At 43.2% G+C, this 25,452-nt stretch overlaps 1 protein-coding gene across 1 annotated transcript in view; it reads left to right on the forward strand.

Moving 5' to 3' along the window:
* Positions 1 to 25,452, forward strand: part of UGCG (UDP-glucose ceramide glucosyltransferase) — a 57,336-nt gene that overhangs the window by 26,115 nt on the left and 5,769 nt on the right. Inside the window, exons 3-7 of the mRNA XM_081940915.1 lie at positions 5,934 to 6,036; positions 8,077 to 8,178; positions 9,358 to 9,470; positions 19,155 to 19,333; positions 25,157 to 25,243. Of these exons, the coding sequence (XP_081797041.1) occupies positions 5,934 to 6,036; positions 8,077 to 8,178; positions 9,358 to 9,470; positions 19,155 to 19,333; positions 25,157 to 25,243 (584 nt within the window). The remainder of the gene's footprint in view (positions 1 to 5,933; positions 6,037 to 8,076; positions 8,179 to 9,357; positions 9,471 to 19,154; positions 19,334 to 25,156; positions 25,244 to 25,452) is intronic.

Below are 25,452 nucleotides of genomic sequence, written 5' to 3' on the forward strand. Positions count from 1 at the left end.
AGCTAAGTTTTACAGAACCGTATAAAAAAGCCTTTTAACATATCAAATGGAATTTCATTGTGGTTAAATCTGGTTATATATCTTGCAACTTTGCATATATGTGTCTTATATATAACTTTGTATTCTACTCTGTATGAAAAGGAAGTAATGTTTTCCTCAAATCAAATTCAAATTTTTAATTTGTTAGCTGCTCCCTCTCCGCAAGGGACTCGGGGCAGCGTACAATAAAAAATACATACATACATATAGACATACAGATACACACATATACATACATATACATACATGGAGGAGGTAGTAATCAAAACATATATCACATTAATAATAATAATAATAGAAAATTAAAATTAGCCATTAAAATATCCCATGATAAAATACAATTTAAAAAGGACTGTCAGGAGGAGGATAAACTACGGTTGAGCCAGGCCAGATAATTGAAAGAGGTGGGTCTTGAGCTTTACACGGAAGGAGCGGAGATCGGAAGTAATCCTGATGTCAAGGGGGAGGTCATTCCACAGGGCTGGGCCCATCACAGAGAAGGCCCTGCTCCTGGGTGTCGCCCCCGGACACTGTTTAGCGGACGGCACCCGGAGAAGTCCCTCTCTGTGTGAGCGGATTGGTCGTAGGGATGTATGGGGCAGGATGCGATCCCGCAAATAACTAGGTCCTATGCCATGGAGCGCTTTAAAGATCGTAATCAAAACCTTGAAACGCACCCGATAGACCACAGGAAGCCAGTGCAGCTCGCGCAGGAGAGGTGTTACATGGGAGAACCTAGTCCTCCCCATAATCACCCGCGCGGCCGCATTCTGAACCACTGTAGTCTCCGAGTGCATCTCAAGGGAAGCCCCATGTAGAGAGCATTGCAGTAGTCCAGGCGAGACGTCACTAGCGCATGGGTGACTGTGCGCAAGGCATCCCGGTCCAATAAGGGGCGCAATTGGCGCACCAGGCGGACCTGGTGGAACGCCCCCCTTGCCACGGCTGTTACATGGTCATTCATGGACAGCCAGGCATCTAGGAGGACGCCCAAATTGCGCGCCTGTTCCATGGGGGCCAGTTGCTCGCCCCCAATGGCCAGAGATGGAAGCAACTGTTTTCTCTGTGATAATGAAAGGTGTATGTTGGCTATATTTGCAAAATGGATGAAACTTTCTCAAAAAAAGGAAATATTTTTCTGTTTTCTGAAATAGAAAGCTTACTATAGTGTTATTCCAGAGTATTTGATTGATTGATTATGTGCCATCAAGTTTTTTTTTAACTTCTAGTGACCACATAGATAAAATTTCTCCATGGCAACCTATCCCTAGCCTTGTCCGTGTCGTCCAATGATGTATTTATTGCCATTCTCCCAAAAAGGTTTTTCAAAAGACAACTGGACTTCCTTGGGGTTTTTTTTGCCTGTTTTCTCATCCAAGAAGCTTCTTCAGTTCTGACTAAGTGGTGGGGAATGGAAAGATTTATATTCCTTTGTAGTCATCTGGTCCTTAGCTCTCTGAAAGTTGTTGAGGCCACTTAGAGATTTATCTGTACCCTCATGGTTACCTGAAACAGAGTGCAAATGGGTGTGGAACCTTCTTGGGGCTGCTGAAAGGACTGTGTTATAGACAGGAGATAGGTATCCCTGTGGTATCCCTCTCCCTCTGTTGAGAGAGGGCTTTTTGTTTTTAGCATAGATGGCCTCTTTGGCTCATCTTTCAAACCAATGGTCCTCTCTCTCCAGAATGTGAACTTTGTTGTCTTCAAAAGAGTGACTTTGGTCTTTAAGATGCAAAGGGACTGCTGAATCTTGTCCTGCTGGGTTTGCTTTCATGTGTTGTGCCACACATTTGTGAAGTGATTGTTTTGTTTTCCCAGTGTACAGATCTGCATGGCCTCACTGCATTGCACTGCATATACCATATTGTTCAGTTTGTGTCTGGGTGTTTTATCCTTGGGGTGGACAAGCTTTTGCCTGAATGTATTCTTGAGTTTAAAGTGTGCATATATGTTACTTGAAAATCCTGCTGAGCTTTTCAGATATTCCTCCAATATATGCAGTGACAACATTGCTGTTCCTTTTCTCCTTTTTGTCTATTGTGGAGCTCCTAATGTAATCTTTTCTGGGTTTCATGAAGCCAAAAATTCTGAGGGCTTTCTTGATGTGTTTTAGTTCTTTTTCTTTTCCTTCTTTACTGGTTGGCATACCTTCAGCCCGATAATCATTGCCATTTTCTACAGGTAGTCCTCAACTTACAACAGTTCATTTAACGACAGTTCAAAGTTGCAACATCACTGAAAAAGTGACTTAATGACCATTTTTCACACTTACAATTGTTGCAGCATCCACATAGTCACGTGATCAAAATTCAGATAGTTGGCAGCTGACTCATCTTTATGACAGTTGCAGAGTCCCAAGATCATGTGATCACCTTTTGCGATCTTCTGCCAAGCAAAGTCAATGGGAAGGTCAGATTCATTTAACATACGTGTTAGTAATGTTACTGCAGTGATTCACTTAACAACTGTGACAAGGAAGGTTGTAAAATGGGGCAAAAATATCTCACTTAGCAACATACATTTTGGATTCAAATCATGGTTGTAAGTTGAAAACTACCTCCAGTGGGTGGTGAAAATCAAAACGTAAATACTGATCTGTGCGTGAGGGTTTATTGCAGTGGTGGGTTCCGGATCCCGTTCCAGCTGGTATGGTTGGAACGGGCCTGGCGTAATCCACGCTTCAGCTGCTCAGTGGAGTGCCGTGCAGGCACTGTACCCGCCATGCGCATGCACGGAAGCACCGAAGACTTTAAAGACCAGTAAGGAGCGAGGGAGGGAAGGCGGGCCCTCCGGAACACTGTACCGGAACAGTACCCGGTGCTCCGGGCAGGCTCCGGTATGCCCATACTGGGGCGTACCGCCTGCAACCCACCATTGGTTTATTGTATATTTCGATATTGAGGCTTCTGTCTTCCTTAATGTATAGTGCACGGTTCAGAAGGCCAGACTATTTTCCTTAACACCTTCCTGTGTGAACTTAATATATCTGTCCAAAGTGTTGATGTGTTTGGTAAAATCTTTCACTTCCTGTGTTTTAATCTTGACCCAAATATCATCCACATGCCTATACTAGTGAGTGGGTAGAATGCCTGTGAAGGAGTTTAGGGCTTTGGTTTCTACTTCTCCCATTTAGGAATTGGGCCACAGTGGGGGTCAAAGGTGAACCCAGGGTGCAACTGTGTCTTAGTGTGTTGAAACCTTCATTGTATTTAAAATAGGTAGTGATCAGGCAGAGGTCCAGCATGGTACATACGTGGTCTGGACTGAGATTAGTTCTGTCTCCTAATGTTCTGTCTAGTAGCAATAGTTTCTTCACTACCATGACAGCTTCATTTGAATGCAGGTGAAGAGTGAAGTGATATTATAAGAAAGCAATGTCTCATCCCGGTCCAATTTTAGTTTTCAAACCTTGCTGACAAAGTCCTCTGAGTTGTCGATATGATAGATGATGCTGCCAACCAGAGGAGCTAATAAAGTGTTTAGATGTTTTGCAGTGTTTTGAAAGTGACTGAGTTGATGTTGCTGATAATTGGTCTGAGTGGAGTTCCCTGTTTGTGGATTTTGGGGAGTCCATATATGCCTGGTACAGATAGTAGTATTATGGCTTGTCAATGGCATTGTCCTTCAGTAGTTGTTTCAGGAAATTGATGACCTTTTTAAGTGTCCTTCGGAAAATTGTTCACCTTGGTCTTGTAGTCATGTGTTCAGGATAGTTGTGCATCTTCCTTTATCAGCTTGCAAGATGGTGATGCTTGGGTCTCTTCTTAGGGACATCATTGCTCATCTGTGAGGTTTGAAGGGGGTGTTTTAGTACTGGCGAGGGCTATAGATACCCTCATCTTTAATTGTTCTGCCTCTGGTTCTACCGGTTTACTGTTCCTGATAGCTGACTATGTTGCTGTGATGAGATCTGCAATTGGTAGTTATTCTGGTGTTACCACAAAATTTAGTCCTTTGGGGGGATGGACATTATTTTCTGTTAGATAAGTGCTCTGTCTGACAGATTTCTCTGCCATCAATCAGTTCCCTAACATGTCACTAGCCCCTCTCATTTGTCTTTGTCCTTCTGTTTTGTGTGTTTTATTAGTATCTATGATGTCACTTCAGATGATTCAGGTGACCTTGAGGGTACAGATAAACCCCCAAATGACTTCAGAAACTCTCTGAGAGCTAAGGACCGAGTGCTTGACCAACAGATAGAATTCCTCACCATTCAGTCCAAACTAAAGAATCTTCTTGGATGAGAAGTGAAACGTTTTCAAGGAAAAAAACCAAGAAAGTCCAGTTGCCTTTTGAAAGGCACCTTTAGGACAATCATCACCTGCTGATTGAGACTCTCCATAGATACTCATCACCATTGTAACTGAGTCCATTCACCTTATTTCTCTTGTTCCTCTTATTCTCTTTCATTTCACCTTTCCCAGCATTATGACTTTTCCAAAGAGCCAAATCTTTCTATAATGTGCTCAAAGTAGTATAATTTGAGCCTGGTTATTTTTTCTTTGAATCAGAAGTCCGGGTCAATTTGTTTAATGATCCATTGATTAGTTTTCTTGTCTAGCTATGGTATTCTCAGAAGTATTTTCCAAAACCTCTAAATTTAGGAGCATTTATAATTTTCCTATCCTACTTTGAAGTCCAAGTTTCACTTCCTTAGAGTATCACAGGGAATACCATACCTTGTACAATTTGATTTTTCTAGAATACATCTGTTTGGCACCTGAATATTTTTTCCAAACCTTCATGGCTGCTCTACACAGTGCCATTGAAAAGCTGTGGTGGCACAGTGTTAGATGCAGTATTGCAGGCTAATTCTGCTGACTGCCAGCAGAGTTGGCGGACTCAAGTTGATTTAGTCTTCCATCCTTAGATTGGTAAAATCAGGACCCAGATTGTTGGGAGCAATATGCTTACTCTGTAGAATGTTTAGAGAAGCCTGCACAGCACTATGAGGCAGTATATAAGTCTATTGCTATTGCTAGGCTGTGACATATTTCTTGACTGCTTGTTCATTTACGGTGAATCTTCATTGCTAATTTTGAGGCTGGTTCTACCTGTTGCCATGAATTTGGTCTTTCTATTTAATTTTAGTTCAGCTTGCTCCTTAATCTTTATTACTAGAGTTTGCAGATCTTTTGCATATTTGGCTAATAGGCATGATGCAGGTTATTGATGTTTCCTCCTCTAATAGTAAAAACATGCTTGTCTTTTAATCCAACTCCCATTAATACATATTCAGCATTTAATACCCTAAATACTTACAGAAAATGTATTGCTTAAATTCCTTCAGCAATATAACCAAATTCTAAACCAAGAAATTAAAGGACAAATTATAGAAATATAAATTGATAGCAATTGAAACTTCCTTTGAAATCACATTTGTGCTTATTAAATCACACTTTTTAATAGATTCCTAAAGCAAAGAAGTATTGTTTAAATGTTAGGGACATATAAAAATATAATTGTGAAAATCCAGGAATCTTTATTGAATTGTTTCCAATATAACTTGTGCTGAAAAAAATGCTTTCAAAGCCTTAGAAGACTTTGGTTGACGCTATCTGCAGAAGTATTCCTCCTGTTTTATCCATCCTATGATCTCAAATAACTCATGGAGTGTCTTTTGCAGGCTTTGTTATAGAAATATGTACTATTTTCCTTTTTCTGTTATGAGGCTTAATTTATAGAATAAACATCAATTGGAATTGAGACATCCCCTTATTAAAGTTCAGGAGGGACTCAAAATATTTTCTTAAACTTTTAGGGACTTTTAGAGTTTTGTTATTATATTATTTGCTAGTATATTGTAAATGGTCCAAAATTGGTAAGAACTGTTGATAAATTCATTTGCTAAATTAGCAAATATAACATCTTGCATTGTTTCTCTCTGTTCCTAGTATGAAGTGCTTCTTTGTGTGCAAGATCATGATGATCCTGCAATTGATGTGTGTAAAAAGCTGCTTGGAAAATACCCCAACATTGATGCAAGATTATTTATAGGTAAGAAGAAAAGTTATAAAATTCCTTTTTAATAATTGCTTGAAGTTGATAAAGAACCAACTGAAGTAGGGAGAGAAATCTGGAATAATAAGTTAATATTCTAACTAGTGTGCTGGTGGCATGTTATTACCATACGTTTTTCTTGCTTGGCTCCTTCTGAGAACAGGACTGGCTAGACAAATGAGAAGTTATATTATTATATGCTAATGAATATATGTACATAGCAATAGCTCTGTGTGGTAATTTGAGCTAAGAGAAAGTGGAGGGACTAAAATTACTAAGTGACCCAAGAAAGAACAGTTTGGATATGCCTTTAAGTAAAATCTATGTGAAGGTTTCTTGGTTTGTTTTGCTGACCTTTGCAGAAGAAACCAAATAAGAATTACTAAACAGTGCATTTGCTTATTCCTGTTAAACCTATAGCTTATACATATTAGACTTTTGTAGCAGAACATCATTCTTCAGATCATGGGCAAGAATTCTGATAAAGTTGCCAAGTGAAGAGCCTAAGACCACAGGCACAAATATTTACCTCAGTGTTATTTATAGTGTGTGTGTGTGTGTGTGTGTGTGTGTGTGTGTATGCTTAGTTGCAGACAAAACTTAAGACACCCTGATGAAACTGAATGTTTCAATGAATACTAAATGAACAGAATTTAACATTACCTCTACATGGTGTAGAATTAAACACAGTTCAGTCTTGTATATACTTACTATGACTATAGCATGTATGAAAGTTGAACATTTTCAGTTGACTCAGTGCAATTTTGTTTTTACTGTAAAGTTGTTAATAAGGTCTCAAAAGATGATTGACTCATTAGATGTACAGTTAAGTAGATTAAAACACTTATACAGATGAATGACAGTCCTTACTTCTCAAGTTGTGATTCCTCTTTCTGCTTTCAACAATCATAGACCTCTTTTAAGCAGCTTTTGGAGTATATGAAAGTGAAGGTAATTCGCTCATACAAAGCAAAAGGTCTAGCATTTTCAGCTATGAGAAAAGTTAAGTGGAAGTTACATGGATCAATTGAGGTCAAACCAAGATCTTGACATTAAGAAACAATGATATTAGAAATGAAAACCAGATAAGTCTGCAAAGCAGAACTCACAGACCACTGCAATGAGCTGCTGACAAGTTTAACTGCCACTGGACTTGTTCACATCTTCACAGTACAGGATTGTAGGGACCTGCATGAGAAACTTAGCAAGTGATATCTCTTCTCTGATCTCTGATCTCATTCACAGTGCAAAGTATGCAAAAGAAAACTGATTAATTTGAAATGTTTGAAAAGCTTTGCCAACCACTAAGCGTGGGAGTGACTTTGTTTTGCTTAGTGGTTATGTGATAGCTTCTATCACAGGAAATACTGTGTAGGTAGAAGGAAGAGTGGGTTTGACTAAATATTAAGAACCCATAGGAGCTGGTATCCCACAGTCATTCACGAAGCTGAGGCTGAAAAAAGTTGGATATTTCAGAAAATAATAGTCCAAAACGTAGCACCATGATGTACTTACAGGAAAGTTTAAGCTGCCAGTTTTTAATATTATTTAAAATGTATAAAGAAATCTTAAGCATGCAATGCATGCTACGAGACCTAAGAAAATTTCTGAGCTAGAAGACTAAATCTAAAAGCAACAACAGAAAGTATTTTAGTTAGCTACTATAAACATTTGGAAGCTTATTTCTGCAAAATGAGAGGTTACAAACTACTGACTGAAAAGACATCCAAACTTCTGAATCTACTATATTCATTATTTTCATATTTTGAACCTATAAACAACTGCAGATAAATACGAAGTATACAGTCAAATTTGCAGAAGGGTACCATGTTTAATTTTAGACCATTGTAGAGGCTATGTCAGGTTCTGTTCTCTTGTAGATACAGTGAAACGTGCCATTTGAATAGAGGAACCTTAACTTTTTCAAGCAACTTTGAATAGGAAATGGATGGAGGAATACATTCAGAGATATAGAGTTTGCACAATATTTATTTTTTGATAGTGGTAATGACTAACAACTTAAATGTTATTTTTAAGGTGGTAAAAAAGTTGGAATAAATCCAAAGATCAACAATTTGATGCCAGCATATGAAGTTGCCAAATACGATCTCATATGGATCTGTGATAGTGGCATTAGAGGTAAGTGATTTCTTTCAGCACTACAGAATGTTCTTTTGGAAAGGGTCCTGATTGCAAGCTATTGAAATAAGTAACATCATAATATTAAATGGTATCATTCACTTAATAAAATTACATTCTGCCAAGAGGACATTACAAATTTTGTGGAAATGGAGTTATAGTCATTCTCATAGGCACAAGGTGTAAGAGTCAAAGGTAACATGAAACATATGAGGCAAATACTGTCATATTGTTGTTTGAAAGTTTTGGAGCTTTTGGAGACTTTTAAGTCACTCCCTAGCAGGCAGCCATTGAGGGAAGAATGCCTGTTCTCAAAATCACTGATGGAAATTACTGTTCTAAATATCCATTGTATTAATTAGGAAAAAACTGAGGAGACAAACTGTTGAGGTTGCTTCTTGCAATCCTGCGTAGTCTCCCAGTTGAGCTCTACAATATGTCTGAATGTCTATCTATCCTAGAAGGGTTGGCATGTTTCTAGACAAGTCATTGCACAATAATTACTTGTGTAGCTTCATCTTTATTTCAAAGAAAATAATTCTTAATAAAAATGAAGCTAGAGCTAGTTTGATGGAGAGGGCAAAGTGCTAGTTCTAATCCTATCCTAGGCATGAAAGGCAGCTGAGTATACTTGGGACAATCACACTCTATGTCAGACCAATCCATCTCACAAGATGATTATTTTGAGGAAAATAGGAGGCAGGAGCATTATGTATACCTGTTTGAGCAATCTAAAAATAAAGGCAGGATATAAATATAATAATGTATGCCAACTTTCCATTTATGTATCTAGATGGAACAGGATCTCTTTCAGATTCCAAGTAAGATGTCTTGGAGGCAAATCATTGGGGAACTCCCACAAGTGTTTTTTCCCTTTCAATCCTTGTATTTGCTATTTGCAGGATAGCAACTACCTCAGGTGGATGTTATTTATTCTTCAGACTCTGATTACTCCTATAATTACTGAGTTATCAAGTCACATTAGGACTCTGTAACAAAAAATTAATCTCCCTCACTTTTATAATGTTCAGCAAAGTAGCCAGAACTAGGAAATTACATTGGATTTTTTTTTGTTGGTTAAATAATAAGATTTCATACTGTGAGGTAGTAACCTAACTACTTGAGAGTAACTTTTTAAAAAATTAAGCCATTGATGTTAACCACTGTTCTTATTTTCAGTTAACCCAGATACACTAACAGATATGGCCAATCAAATGTCTGAAAAAGTGGGTTTGGTTCATGGTCTGCCTTATGTAACAGATAGACAGGGCTTTGCTGCCACCCTAGAACAGGTAAGTTTTCATTTATGTTTGCTCAGTTTCATAGGCTTAAATTTTTGTAAATTATAATAGTTTAAAGCTGAAAAAAATCAGTAAATGCAAACATTTTACTACAAAAAATATTCGCTACTGTAGTAAAATTGGTTCCATGTCTTCATATATTAACTCTAGATAGTCTGATATTTGTGAATAGTGGTATTTAACTATCAATACTTTGCTGACAGTTTATTATGCAAAACGTTTATTACTTTTCCATGTAGCATTTTCCATGTAGAGCTTTCTAATAGCTTTGAGTGAAAAGACTTATTTGCATTCCCTCCTTCTTCTGATGATTCATTCATTGTAGCCTATATTTTTGTAGGAGACCATTGCTTGCAGCATTTAATAACTTCTTTGGAGTTCTTGAATTTTAATACATTGCTAGTACCACAGATGTAGCAATTTTTAAAATTTGGATGAACCAACATCTTTATAAAGAATTGCATGAACTCATAGTTTTCCTGTTATCATAGAGACAGCAGCCAGACTGGTCCCTCTGCCTCTACTTATGATGTCATCGGGCCCTTGTGGCTCCTCCTCAGTTTCAGACTCAGTCCAACCTGGACTGGCTGTGAGAATTGATCTGTCCTCCAAATTATTTAATTATATCTTTTAAATGGTGAATTTTTCCAAAACTTTTTGTTGTTCCTTTAAATATTCTACAAATTGGAAGGAAATTCAAAACTGATCTCTGGCTGCCTCTCCTCAGCTGTCTGATTGCCTGTGGCCACGAGTTCGCTCAGGAAGCCTGCCTTGCAATCAGATCGGCCAGCTCACGAGCTATGGCTCACGGCTATTTCCCTGTGGCGCCCCTTGATTCTGGGCACTCGGAGGGACGTGCGATTGGCCATTTCGCATGCAGCGGTTCCAGGCGAGTCCAATGGCCATTCTGCAGATCACCTGGCCACACTTAGTATCGGTGGCCATTTTGCGGGTTGGAAAAGCCCGCAAAGATAGTGGCGTCCATTTTGAGGCTCGGAAAAGCCTCAGAGGAAAAAAGTCAATCATTTTGGATGCTTTAAAAAAAGATGCGAACTCTACAGCAGCCGTTTGGAGAGCCCAGCAATGCAGGATCACCACAGGTGGACCGAATCAGGAGCGCCTGGCCAGCAAACGGGTGAGACCACTGCCTATCTTATTGGGGTGTTGATTTATGTTTGGGGAAATGGCTGATCCAGCTATGGATACGAATGCAGGATTAGAGGAGGCAGGGCCATCAGGGGCAATGAGCAGCAGGAAGAGGCAAGCCAAAGAGGCCCCTTCCTCAGGAGTAAACCCCAAGGTCTCTAAAGCGACTACCAAGGCAGAAGAACACAGGCAGAAGGCCCTTGAGAAAGAATTTCAGAGGGCCCAAAAACAACAACATATTCTAACTGCCCAGCCCTCCCTCCCTCCCTCCGAGGGTCACCAAGTGGCGTCCCCAGCTCCACCTGTCTTGCCTCCCATGGGTCCTGACCCCCCCCGGCCTATTTAGAAGTGGAATTGTCTTCTTCGGAGTCCTTGTCTTCGATGGAACCTGGCAACAGAGACAATTTATTTGATGTCCCTCTCAATAGGGAGCGCACCTTTGAACAGGCTTCCCTCCCGGTTACACATGGCTCTGGGGCCCCCCACACCATGTACACCTCTCCTGCTGATATGGAAACCATCATTGCTGAAACCATTTAACAAGTCATGGCTGCTGGTCTACAACAGCAACCCCAACTTGCTCCATCACATGGCCATAAGCATAAATCTGCTGCGGCTCAGCAACCTGATCCCTCTGCCTCTACTTCTCAGGTCTCAATTGGCGGGGAGCAAGATAACCTGCGGGGCTTAGACCTGTCTGATGAGGAGGTGGTCACCCCAGATACCCCTTCCTTTACCGGATTATTCAAAACTGATCATTTCAAGTCCCTTCTTCTTAAGGCCATTAAAGCTGCTAACTTACCATCTTCTGCTTCAGCTTCGACTTCACAGGATAAACTGGCAGAACCAGCTTCAACTGAGGTTTCCAGTACCCCATTCACCAAACCCACAGTGGAAAAAGAGGTGATCCCTGTTCCCAAGATATTCCTGAACGTCATCCAGAAGCAGTGGGAGTCTCCAGGCACGGGCCCACAGCCGACCAACCTTGACAAACATCTCTACAACATTGCACCAGACCTCACCAAGTTCTTCGAGACTCCCCTAGTGGATGCACCGGTTGCAGCCCTGTCTTCACCTACTGTGGTCTCTGGAGCCCCTAAGGAGGTTCTCAAGCCTGAGGAGAAAAGGTCAGATCAAACTTTAGTCAAAAACTATCAGGCTGGGGCTTCCACAACGCCAATCCTACACTCCCAGACAGGGATCTCACCAGGACAGGTCCAGTAGAAACACACAACGTTTCTCCTCCAAGAAATCTTACCGTGGAAGAGGCAACCACCATTTTTCACGTAGGAAATGACTATCTGGACTCTCTTCCGATCGGAGGCCGCCTGGCGTTCTTTGCCCACCGCTGGGAGGAGACCACAACAGACAATTTGGTCTCATGCTAGAATTCCTCTCCATCCCCCAGGAACACTTCGTGCCATGCCCAGTCTCTCGGTGTCCTCGCAAGAGGGCACTGATGGAACAGGCCATTCAGCACTGGTTGGAGATCCGGACCATCCAACCGGTTCCTCCCCATCAGGAAGGGCAGGGTTTTTTTAAAAAAGAATTTTATTGGTTTTTGAACATTTATAGGGAAAGGTAAAAAGGGTACAAAGAAAATGTTGGCAGATTCCGTGCTAGTGGTAGAAATCCCCCCAAATCTCACAATTTTTATAATGTTAAAAACAACGTATAAAAGATAAGCATAAATAGAATCTTGTTTTGCATTATATCAACCATATGTTCAATCATCTCTTTCTTTGTCACTTTCTAGTATATCAATAATTATCATAATATTTCAAATACATTTATTTTTGTGACCTGAGCCTTTTCGATATTGCTCCCTCCTCCCTGTCCCCAGATGGAGCCACAGCCCCCCCCCTCCTTCATATCTTGCACATTACTACCTTTTCACCACCTCCCCTATTTTCGTCCTCTAGAAGAGAACTATGTTTTTTAATAAAGGCTTCAGCCTCCTCCACTGTATTAATTCAAATTCTGTTTCCCTCCCAAAAGATCAACATTCCCTCTGGCAATAACCATCTAAACCAAACTCCTTTATTGTATAATTTCTTTGATAAGGAGGAATACTTTCTCCTTTTTCGCCTTATTTTTTTTGGAATTTGCTTAAGGATGGTAATTTCTTTATCTTTATATTTTAATGGTCCCTCCCTTTGGGCCCCTAGCACTTCATCCCTCGTGGTCTTCCTAAGAAACTTAACATGTACCTCCCTTGGAACATTGTGTGTTCTAGCATATGCTGAATTAATCCTGTAAACCAGATCCATATCCCACCACAACTGTTCTTTATTTATCTTAATATATTCTGCTAAAATTGTACTCATAATATCCTTAAGATCTTCACTTTCTGTCTCTGGTAGGTTCTGGAATCTGAGAAAAAAGAACATTATTTCAGGTTCTATTTTTGCCATAAAATTTTCCAATTCTAAATTTCCCTTCCGGACTGCCTTAACCTCCTCCCCCAATCCAGCTGCCCCCTCCTCCAAGACCCCAATTCTTTGTTTATTTTCTGTTAAATGTTGTTGTACAGCTCTGAGTTCATCTTTAAGATCTGTCACCTCTTTTTTCAACTCATTTTGACCCCTCATAATTTCCTGAAACATTTGGTTAACAGATAGTTTTTTTGAGCTCTCTCCAGTCCCTTCTTGTTGTAACAATGAAGTAATCTTCGTCTGCTGCATGCTTGGACTGGAGGTGGCAGAGGCAGGAGCCGATAATGACTTGCCCGTTGGAGGTTTTTTGGGCCCCATTTATCTGCGTTCAGAGGTGATAAGTCTTTTACAAAGAGAATGGTGTCAGTGGAGCACACAGCTGTGTCGGTCCCAGGTGACAGGCAAATCCAAAAGTAAAAAGTTAGTTCTCCTTCACAGTTCCAAGGAACGAAGGTACATCAGAAAGAGTAAAAGTCAAATAGTCAGAATTAATCAGGAAGACCACGTAACGGGAGAGATTCAGAGCACCTTCAGAGGGGGTATTAATACAATTGCCAGATATTTTTCCCCCCAAAGGTAGTTTCGAAAGGCAGGCTTCATTTAAAGGTACAAAACCAAAGACGGAGGGTCGCCATCTTGGCTCCTCCTTTCGCAGGGAGAAGAACAAGGAGTTCCATAAAAAAAAATTCCTTTTAAGAAAACAGCTCAGCAGTCACCTCTTGCAGCTGTGATATCAATCATTCTTAGATAGTTAGTACAACTGGCAAGTCAGCCTTTATTCTCTCTCCATTCCAGTATATAGAGAGAGAATTCAAATGCCGCTTTGTCTGAGGGGGGGGGGTAAAGAGAAAGAAACACCCCCCTCTAATCTTCCAGTTTCAAATGGATTGAACAAAAACTTACAATAGTCTGCTGCTTATCTGTTAGCGATGATTAAGGAGATTAGGGTGGATCTCTCCCCACCGGCATTTCAGCCGCTCTTCTTTCGCTTAACTCTTTCCTCCCAGAGCCCATTCGGTGAAAGGGCAGACAGCCAGCAGCTGTTTCATGCCCCCCCCCCGCTCCCCAGCTCATGGGGTGAGGCTGGAAACACCCCCGCCAGCTGCTGCCGAGTCTGGGGGATTCCAGCAAGCCGCCCTGTGGCAGGAGACCCCTCCAGGACCCCCTGTGCTCCTGAACGGAGTCCACCAGGGAGACCAGCAGCGGACAACACGTCCGTCACCTACAGGAACCAGAAGTGATCCTCAGGAAGGGCAGGGTTTTTATTCCCGCCTGTTTGTGGTACCGAAGAATTCTGGAGAGCAATTTTAGATACTGCAATGCTCTCTACATGGGGCTCCCCTTGAGATGCACCCGAAGGCTTCAGCTGGTCCAGAATGCGGCCGCGCGGGCAATTATGGGGAGTAGTAGGTACTCCCATGTAACACCTCTCCTGCGCGAGCTGCACTGGCTACCTGTGGCTTTTCGGGTGCGTTTCAAGGTGTTGATTCTCACCTTTAAAGCGCTCCATGGCTCAGGACCTAGTTATTTGCGGGATCGCATCCTACCCCATACATCCCTGCGACCAATTCGCTCTCACAGAGAGGGACTCCTCCAGGTGCCGTCCGCCAAGCAATGCTGGCGGGCGACGCCCAGGAGTAGGGCCTTCTCTGTGATGGGCCCGACCCTCTGGAACGACCTCCCCCCTGATATTAGAACCATTACTGATCTCCGCTCCTTCCGTAAGAAACTCAAGATCCACCTGTTCCAATTAGCTGGCCTGGCCCAATCACAATTATGATCTAATCCCTCGACTCTCCTGGCCGGTTATTTTAAATTTTGGGGTATTTTAATTTGGTTTTATCACTGATTAATTTTTGCACTATTGTACAGACCTGTGTTTAATTTGTTTTTATGGGGTTTTGTAATTGTTGTATATAATGTATTTTATTCTGTCTGTACACCGCCCCGAGTCCCCTTGGGGAGAGGGAGCGGTTAACAAATCCAATAAAATGAAAATGAAATGAAAAACATTGAACCGCCACATTGTCTATCGGCAGTTCAAAATGCATTCTCTGCACACCATCCTCCAGGCAGTCAGGAAAGGCGACTTCCTCACGTCGGTAGACTTGACCGAAGCTTACCTTCATATCATCTTCATAGACCACCGAAAATATCTCCGCTTCTCCTATGGGGGGAGGCACTTCCAGTACCGAGCTCTTCCGTTCGGTCTATCCTCTGCCCCCAGGGTATTCACAAAGGTACTGGCAGCACTAGCCGCCCACATCAGGTCATCCCCAGTTCAGATTCTCTGTTATCTGGACGACATCCTCTTGTTGTCCAGGTCTCTGGTTTAGGCAGAAAGAGATATCGCCCTCACCATTCACACCTTGCGGAATCACGGGTTTGGGGTGAATCTCAAAAAAAGTCACCTCGTTCCCAGCACTCGCCTTCTCTACCTCGGGGTCTTGATAAACACCATGGTGGAGAGGGTGTTCCTATCCAACGACCGCATTCTCAGTCTGAGGGAACTTGTCAGAAAGGTGCTATGTCTACGGAAGGCATCCCTTCTCTCCCAAGTCTTGGGCAAGATGGAATCCTGCTTCGGGATTGTTGGGTGGGCCAGGTTACACAGCAGGAGCCTTCAATGGTTCATGCTTCCACATCAAAGGGCCGACAGGACCAGCTCTCCTCTCAGGTCCCCCTTCCCAGACAGGTATTACACTTTCTCAAATGGTGGCAGTCCCCGAGGATTTTTCAAGGGACCTTGTTCAGAGAGCCATGCCGTCTCATACTTACGACAGATGCAAGTCTGACAGGATGGGGGGCACACATGTAGGACCTAGCGGCTCAGGGTCAGTTGTCCCTCGAAGAGAGCCAAAACAGCATAAATTGGCTAGAATTGCAGGCAGTTCGCCTCGCCCTCAGACACTTCCACCACAGAGTTCAGGCCCGTCACATATTAGTCCTCACGGACAATACCACAACCAAGGCACACATAAACAGACAGGGGGGAACTCGTCCTGGTCCCAGATGCAGGAATCCAACCTGTTGTGCCAGTGGGCGGAATCTCACCTGTCATCTCTCAGGGCAGAACACATCTCAGGGGTCTCCAATATCCAAGCAGACTGGCTGAACCAGACAACGATAGATCAGGCAGAGTGGAACATCCATCCAAGCCGCTTCCATCGACTGACAATACGGTTCGGCCTCCCAGTCCTAGACCTGTTCACGACAGCAGACAACAACCAGGTACCCAGATATTACTCAAGGTTCATGGACCCCATGGCAGAAGGAGTAGACGCTGTCAGATGCCAGTGGCCCAGGGGTCTCCTGTACGCATTTCCTCCCCTTCCCCTCATTCAGAGGGTAATTCAAAAAATGCTGGAGCAGGAGGCAGAACTGTTGGTGCTAGCGCTGAATTGGCCATGCCGGCGTTGGTATGCCGACCTAGTGTCTCTGTCTATCTCCACCCTATGGCACATCCTGACCCCCAGTGGCTGCAGTTAACCACATGGCGATTGAGCGGCAAGCCTTAACAGCCGATAACATCTCCCTCGACGTCATTGCTACCATTCAGGCATCACACAGAAGCTCTATTAATCGCATTTATGATGCCACGTGGCAGACCTTTGCTCTGTGGTGTTCCAACCAGACTGTTGACCCACTTAGGGCATCCATTCTGCAGATATTGGACTTCCTGCAGAGGGGGCTTGATCAGGGACTTACCCCTAACATGCTACGCCAACAGGTGGCTGCTCTGGCCTCTGTTCTGGACGGCCTGGCATCCGAACATCTGCCTTCTCACCCCTTGATCCAGAGATTTCTCCGTGGAGCGTCCAACCTGCGTCCCCCTTCCACACATAGATATCCGACTTCGGACTTGCCTCATGTCCTAGAGGCTTTGACTTCCGCACCCTTTGAACCTATGAGGTCCACTTCTTTGAAACTGTTGTCCTTTAAAAAGCTGTTTTTGGTGGTTGTAACCCTAGCCAGACGTATTTCTGATTTGGCTGCTCTTTCAGTCAGGCATGACTTGTGTGTGTTCCATCCAGACCGAGTTGTCTTAAGACTGGACCCGACAATCATACCGAAGGTCAATAGCTGTTTCCACCAAGGTCAGGAGTTGACCTTACCTGATTTCTGTCCATCTTCCCATCATGAAAGGGAGCGCAAGTGGCACACGCTTGACGTACGTCGTGCCCTCAAGATCTACATCGACCGCACTGCTTTGTTCCGCCACTCGGAAGCTCTCTTCATCTCCTTTCGCCAGGCCTCCTTGGGTACCAAGGCTTCATTGTCTAGTCTGGGGCGCTGGATAAGAGCCTGTATTAAACTGTCTTATGAACTTCAATCCATACAGGTCCCTGCAAACATTACAGCTCACTCTACACGCAGCGCTGCGACATCTGCAGCTTGAACCACTCAAGCCACCTTGGAAGAAGTCTGCTGGGCGGCCACCTGGGCATCTCCCACAGTCTTCATACATCATTACAAGTTGGACTTTCACTTTTTGCTCACAATTCTCACTTGAGTCTACAGTTTTCCTTCATCTGAAACTGGGGAGGAGCCACAAGGACCCAATGACATCATAAGTGTAGACTCAGTCCGATTGGTTAATGGACAGAGCATACCAGTCTGGCTGCTGTCTCTTCTCTACCAGAAAATGAGCTCATCAGGTACGAACCAATGCCCATTTCCTAAGTGGCACATATAGCAGCCTTAATTCATATACAATGGCATATTGACAATAAAGGAATCAATTGTTTGTAGTTAATTCCTGAGCAGATATTGCTTTCTTGATTTGAAATTTCAGTCTTTTTTGCTTTGTTAATTTTACGCCTTAATGCTGAATTGAATAGTGCTTACTGCCACAACATTTTTGTTTGCTAATTCAAGTAGAAACATCATATATAATGCAAAGAAATAGTTTATTGTTATTGGATTAGAAAAAAATAGTATTGAAGCAAAATATTTGTAATACTGTTTATTGCATTCGTGTTGTCTTTCTCCTGTTTTTTTCCCTTTTACTGCTGTACCCATAATTTCTATTGTACTTACATTGACCTTGTAGTCATTTAACTAATACCAAGGGGGGGGGGGGAGACTTCTAGATGAACAGAAAAACTGAAAAGTGGCAATGTAGATAAATTCATACAACTGTTTTATGTTATGGGCTCACTTTGTGTGAAGTAGGTAGATGAATAATCATCCATTTATATACACTATATTGCCAAAAGTATTTGCTCACCCATCCAAATAATCAGAATCAGGTGTTCCAATCACAGGTGTATAAAATCAAATACCTAGGCATGCAGACTGTTTTTACAAACATTTGTGAAAGAATGGGTCGCTCTCAGGAGCTCAGTGAATTCCAGCGTGGAACTGTGATAGGATGCCACCTGTGCAACAAATCCAATCGTGAAATTTCCTCGCTCCTAAATATTCCACAGTCAACTGTCAGCTGTATTATAAGAATGTGGAAGTGTTTGGGAACAACAGCAACTCAGCCACGAAGTGGTAGACCACGTAAACTCATCCAACATCAGTGTGTGACCTCACAAATGCGCTTCTGGAAGAATGGTCAAAAATTCCCATAAACACACTCCTGAACCTTGTGGACAGCCTTCCAAGAAGAGTTGAAGCTGTTATAGCTGCAAAGGGTGGACCGATGTCATATTGAACCCTATGGATTAGGAATGGGATGTCACAGTAAGTTCATATGTGAGTAAAGGCAGGTGAGCGAATACTTTTGGCAATATAGTGTATGTTCACTAACAGAAGTAGTGACAAAATACTCTTCAGAACATCAGTTTTAAGATAATCTACTTTCATATCAATACAGAAGCAATGGCAATCTTTATTTGGATATTGCAATTTGCATTAAATAAGAATGACTGCATAATGAGAAAGTTCTTTTGTAAACAAGATGAGCAAGATGTTACAAATGGCTAGTAAAATCCAAGGAAGCTCAAACATTTACTACATATCTTTACAAGACTGTGCTACCTCTGTATGTTTGTGCAAGTAGATATTTAAAAGTCTATGGCAAATGTTAAATGTAATAAATAAAGGACACTATAGAACCATGACCAAGGCATGTTTTTTTTTAAAGGTATATTTTGGTACTTCCCATCCAAGGACATACATTTCTGCTCATATAACTGGCTTTAAATGTGTAACAGGGATGTCTTGCTTGATGAGAAAAGATGTTTTGGACCAAGCTGGAGGACTTATAGCTTTTGCACAGTATATTGCTGAAGATTACTTTATGGCTAAAGCAATAGCTGACAGGTATGACGTTAATGTTCTCAGGAAAAGTTCGCCTTTAGTGTTTATCATAATCTGCCATGTTTTTACTTGTTTGTACAGTAGAGTTTAGAACATATTATTAAGGGTTTAAAAAAAGTAAAAATTGTCACTTACCCATGTCACTATGCCATTAAAACAGTAAACTAGTCTATGAACTAAGGATTTCAAATTTAAATTGTTATGAGTGCTACCTGAGCACTCATTTGCTAGTCCAAAGGCTGCAACACTAAAGCTTTTTCATATAGTAATATCAAAGTTTTGAGTAAATAAATTTCAAAAATACAACTGCGTGCATGTAAAAATAAATTTATTAAATTAAATTACTGCAAAACAAATATTTTTCTTATATTTAATGCTGGTCTCTTGGCAATATGTGTATGAGTAAATTACAGAGTGGCTCTCGGAATGCAATTTTGAGACCTCTGGCGTAAACTATTGCAATAAGGGATGTTGGAGAATTATTTAGATGTTCTCCTCCCAACTCAGAAATCATTTATGAATTATTCTATAACCTTAAAAATATGTATTGTTTCCTTCCCAGAGGGGAAATTATACCAATTAAACTGATTCTTCTCCAATCATGTTTAGAATTTTTTTCATCAAAATGAAGTTGCAAATAGGAAGTTCCTTTTTTTCTGACACTAAGGCCAAGCTATCATAATTTATTTTCTGTACAGTTACATTATTTTTTCCTGGGTGCTTCTCTGGAGAGTCCAAGCATGGGTTAAATACAGCCAATCTGCCCAGGACTGAATTGAAACTTTAAGCCACAACTCTGGTGCTGACTAATCCTCAGATTTTTTCAATTCAGCTAGCCCAGTGGACGCGCTTCCAGTTTCTCTTAATTGCTAAGTGATTGCTTGGACTCTCTATTTTTCTATTTTACTACCAAATTTATCTTCTTCTTCCTGATTATTGGAGCAGGCTTGGTGAGTTTTCCTTTTACCCTAATTCCCTAGTTCTCACCAATTTTAGCATCTCAGATGTCCTGGGTTCGCTCGGGCGCCATGAGGCTGCAGGCTGCTGTTGGGAAAGGCTCGTGGGTCGGAGTGCCGATGCCAGCACGATCGCAGCGATCCCGCTGTGATTGTAGCCCTGCTGGGACATCCGCAGGGACGTGCGGTCCCTCCACCAGCAGGGCCTGTACCAGACAGGCTGGCAAGGCAGCCAGGGAGGCCATCAGAGCAAGCAAGCCTTACTCTAGGCAGGGGACTAAGCAGAGTTCGGGCTTAGACAGAGATGCCATCAGACGCCAAAAGGCTTTAGAAATTTTCTACTACTCAACTACAGGCCCAGCCTTCCGGGCCTGTTTCCCATGGGGATCACTCGCCCGGGGTTCAGCCTGGTCAGGATCCTCCAATGTTGGAGAGTGAGGATGAAGGCCAGGAATTCTCCTCTGCAGATTCCATTGCAATGGCAGGCTCCCCTGGGCCTTCTATGGCTGATCGAGCAGACCTATTTGCATGTCCTTCTGATCCTGAAGAGGAGCTGGTCACAGTGGGGTTCCTTGCACCCCAACAACTGGCCATTCAGCCCCCACCAGGAGCTCACTCCCCGGAAGATAGGGGACCCAATCTTTCTGTAGAAATGCAGGATGTCATTGCCAGGGCCGTTTCCCAAGGGATAGAAGCTGGCATGTTGCAACGGGCCAAGCGCCCGCGCAAATCCCACCCACCCCTGACCCCAGGGCCTGCACAAGATGTTGCTCAGGCCCAGCTCCCTCAGTCATTGCACTCATCCCTGGCCAGTGAGGACTCTGACTGGGAGGAGGACCTCGGTCCGGGGCTAGAACCAGAATCTCCAGGGATGAGGCTGCTGTTCCCGACATGCCGGGCTTTTCTGGCTTGTTCAAATATGCTCATTTCAAGACTATTTTGAACAAGGCTAAAGCCTCGACCACCTTGGGTACTAGCACCCTGGCACCGGCTGCTCCTGCACTGGAGGACCTCAGTGAGGGACTCTCTGAGGAGCCAGAACCTACTCAGGAAATTGTGCCGGGTCCAAAATTGTTTCTCAATGTAGTGCAAAAACAGTGGGCGCAGCCAGACACCCTTGCTACTCCTAGTGGCAATGACAACAAATTGTACACGGTTGATCCAAGTCTGAAAGACTTACTGAAATTGCCTCCCGTGGGCATGCCTGTGGCGGCACTCACTTCCAATTCAGTGCACCTCCTGAACTATTAGAAGGGCTCAAAGGGGAGGACAAAAGGGCCGAGAACGCCTGCCAGAAGACTCATTAGGTGATGGCTTGGGCCATTAAAACTTCCGCTTCTGCGTTTTTTCTGTCCAGGGCGGGGTTTTCTGGCTAAGATAGCTCCTGCCCAAGCTCCCGGCTGAAGATGCCAAATTAAGGCAGGATGTTAACAAAATTATCGCAGTGACAGAGTACACTGCTACGCCACCCTGAATGCTGCTAAGTTGCCTCTAGATCCCTGGCCTCTAATGTCACCACCAGGTGCCTCTTATGGCTCAGGCATTGGAACGCGGATATGCGCTCCAAGTGGAAGTTGCCTCAGCTCCCTTTAAGGGCGGCAAGCTTTTTGGAGAGGCCCTAGATCCTGTCCTTGTTGGAAATAAGGACAAAAAAGAAGGTCATGCCTTCGGTCAATAAAAAATCTGACCGCAAGCATTCCCAGACAAAAGGAGGCAGCCCTTTTGGAACTTGGAGCAGCCATCTACCTCCAGTTCCTTCCAACGGGATAGGTCCCAGGACTCTCAGCCCCTTCATGGCAGAAATCGTCAATAGTCCTTCTCTAAACATCCCTATCGTGGAGGGTCCAGTTCCAGACCCTTCAGACGTTATAAGTGACCATCAGCGGATGGCTCCCATAGGAGGGTGTCCCCAGCTGTTCCACGCCCAATGGGAGCGGATCACATCGGATGAGTGGGTCCTTCAGACGATACGCATAGGTTTAACCTTAGAATTCATTCCCCCCCCCCCAACACTTCGTTTGGTGTCCAACTCCCTCCTGTCCGGTCAAGAGGGCTCTCATGGAACTGGAGATCCTTCACCTCAGAGACGTAAACGCCATAGAATCAGTTCCACCAGGTCAGGAAAGGACAGGGTCTTATTCAATAGTCTTCCTTGTCCCAAAGAACTCCAGGGGGTGGAGGGGGATCCTCGATCTAACAAAGCTAAACCATCAAATAGCATAATGGAGGTTCAAGATGCAGTCCCTTCAGTCAATTCTGGATTGCATCAGACTGGGAGTTCTCTTAAAATCCATAGATCTCAAGGAGGCCTACCTCCACATCCCCATTCGCAAAGCTCACTGCAGGTTCCTGAGATTCTTTTATGCAGGCCGCCACTATCAGTACAGGGCTCTGCCATTCAGCTTTTCCTTGGCACCTCGAACCTAGCTGCGGTGGCGGCCTTCCTGAGATCTCGCCCAGTGCGCCTGCATTGCTACCTGGACGACGTCCTCGTCCAGTCAACATCACGGCAACAAGCGGTACAAGACTTGCAATACACACTGCGAACCCTCCAACATCACAGGTTCTCCATCAACAAGGAAAAGAGTCATCTGCATCTGACCACCAGGCTGTAGCACCTGGGCGCCATCATCGACATCACCAGTTGCCAGGTCTTCCTGTCGCCAGAGCGGTTGGCAAGCATCAGAAGCCAGTTGTTGCAGGTACTACAGTCATCACAGGCATTGATCGTGCAGCTGTCACAACTCCTCGGCAAGATGATTTTATGCCTGTCAATAATATCTTGGGCACGCCTTCGACACCTACAATAGCTCCTCCTGCCCTACCAGAGGGCCAACATGAGCGACTCTTAACAGCTAGTTTGGGTCTCACCAAAGGTACGTCAGTCCCTCCAGTGGTGGCTGTCCCCCGCGCTGTCGAAGGGCACCCTCTTCAAAGAGCCAGACCATCTCACCATCATGACGGATGCCAGTCTATGGCTGGGGCACTCATCTCCATAACCAGATTGCGCAAGGCAGATGGTCAATGCCTGAAGCGTCCCACAGCATCAACTGGTTAGAATTGAGAGTGGTGTAGCTCGCACTAGCTCACTTCCAAGACAACATCAAGGGGCATCACGTGAGAATCCTAACGGACAATGTAGCCACTCAGGCACACATAAACCGCCAGGGGGGCACTCGCTCCAGGTCCCTGATGGAAGAGAGAGAGCGCCTGGGAAGGTGGGAACCTGAGTCTCCGGTCGTTTACAGGTACTCCTCACGGGATCTCATTGTGGTGTTACGGGCTCTCTTGGCCTGCCCTTTGAACCTCTCCAATCGGCCAGCCTCAAACATCTGACATTTAAGACAGACTTTTTGATTGCCATCACGTCGGCACGGCAAATTTCTGAACTGGCAGTACTGTCAATTCGCGAGGACATATGCTTGATATAACCTGACAGACTAATCCTCCGTTTGGACCCAGCATTTATACCCAAGATCAACTCTTGGTTTCACCGGGCCCAGGAGGTCATTGATTTTTGTCTGCACCCCAAACATCCCAAAGAGAAAAAGTGGCACATGCTTGATGTTCATAGAGCGTTACATAAGTACATCAAATGTACGGCTTCCTTCCGTTGCTCTGAATCACCTTTGTCTCATTTCAACCTGCATCCCAGGCCGCAAAGTTTCTTCTCAGACCATCAGACATTGGCTACACATCTGTATTACCTCGGCTCGCGTTCTTCAATCTATTCTGGTACCACACCATATCACCGTACATTCTACCAGAAGCGCCGCCACCACGGTGGCCTGGGTTACCCAGGCACCAATAGAGGAGATTTGCAAGGCTGCCATGTGGACTTCTTTGTCTCCCTTTGTTCGAGACTACAGTCTGGACAAATTTGCTTCTGTGGAGGGGGCATTTGGGAGGCAAGTTCTCCAGGGCATTCATACCAGCGGAGAGACCCTGGATGCTTCCACTTCCCGCCCTAGTGACATTTAGCTTGGGTACGTCCCATGCTTGGACTCTCCAGAGCAGCACCCGGGAAAATGACCATTGGCTTACCTGAAAGGTCCTTTTCTGGGTGCTGCGAAGCAGAGTCCAACCCCACCTGGGGTCTGCTCCGCCATTTGTCATATGATTTCTTCTGGACTTGTGGATATTTTTTTACGGTCTTCATTGACTTGGTTCCTGAACTTCTCAGCGCTCATTGTCCACGCCTTCATTGAAAGAAATCTGAGGATTAGTCAGCACCAGAGGCGTGGCTTAAAGTTTCAATTCAGTCCTGGGCAGATTGGCTGTATTTAACCCATGTTTGGACTCTCCTCCGCAGCACCCAGAAAAGGACCCTTCAGGTAAGCCAATGGTCATTCACATAATTATTTACAGCACCTAGCTAAAGCTCTCGTGCATTTGAGAGGAATTTGTCTCATTTATTTTTCAAAGAAATCTGAAACTTTATTTAGGTTTTTCTAGTTAACAGGATGATTGGAAGAAATAAGCATGATACTGGTCCTGTGTTTTATCACACAGTATCTTTATATTTTGATTATATTTATTTGTTTTATTCATTAAACAAGTTTATATGGCCACTCACATATAAACTATGTGAAATATAGAAAAGTTACATGTTAAACAGAAAACTTGTATTTAAGGAATATTTAAACTGTGCCTATGGTTTTATGTTTTTGTTTTTTTTCTTAGAGCTGCTCTTCTAAGAGCATTAGAAATGTATGACACACACCACCATTCTAGTTTGTTTGTATAGCATGGCTTTTAGGGTCAAATCTATAGCACTGTGACAGTACCTTTCCAATGTTTGAAGAAAAAAAGACTAACCAACATCCTTCAATGATGAGATTATTTACTTTGGTTATATTCCTTTTTTCAGAGGTTGGAAATTTCAAATGGCTTCACAAGTTGCAATGCAAAACTCTGGCTCTTATTCAATTTCACAGTTTCAGTCCAGAATGATAAGGTAAAAAAAGATCCGACTTTTTATTATTTCATTTATTGACACCTTCAATTTTGTGTATGATTTAGGTCAAAGAAGTTCCATTCAAAACTAATAAAATATATAATTCTATTCATTTTTGGAAGCTTATTGTGATTTTATTTTTGTTAATGTATGCCTAAAATTGTGGCAGCCATGTATTAATAAATATTTCAATTTTTTTGAAATGTTCT

The sequence above is a fragment of the Natrix helvetica genome (genome assembly GCF_964273705.1).
Source record: "Natrix helvetica genome assembly, chromosome: 2".
NCBI classification, from domain to species: Eukaryota; Metazoa; Chordata; class Lepidosauria; order Squamata; family Natricidae; genus Natrix; species Natrix helvetica.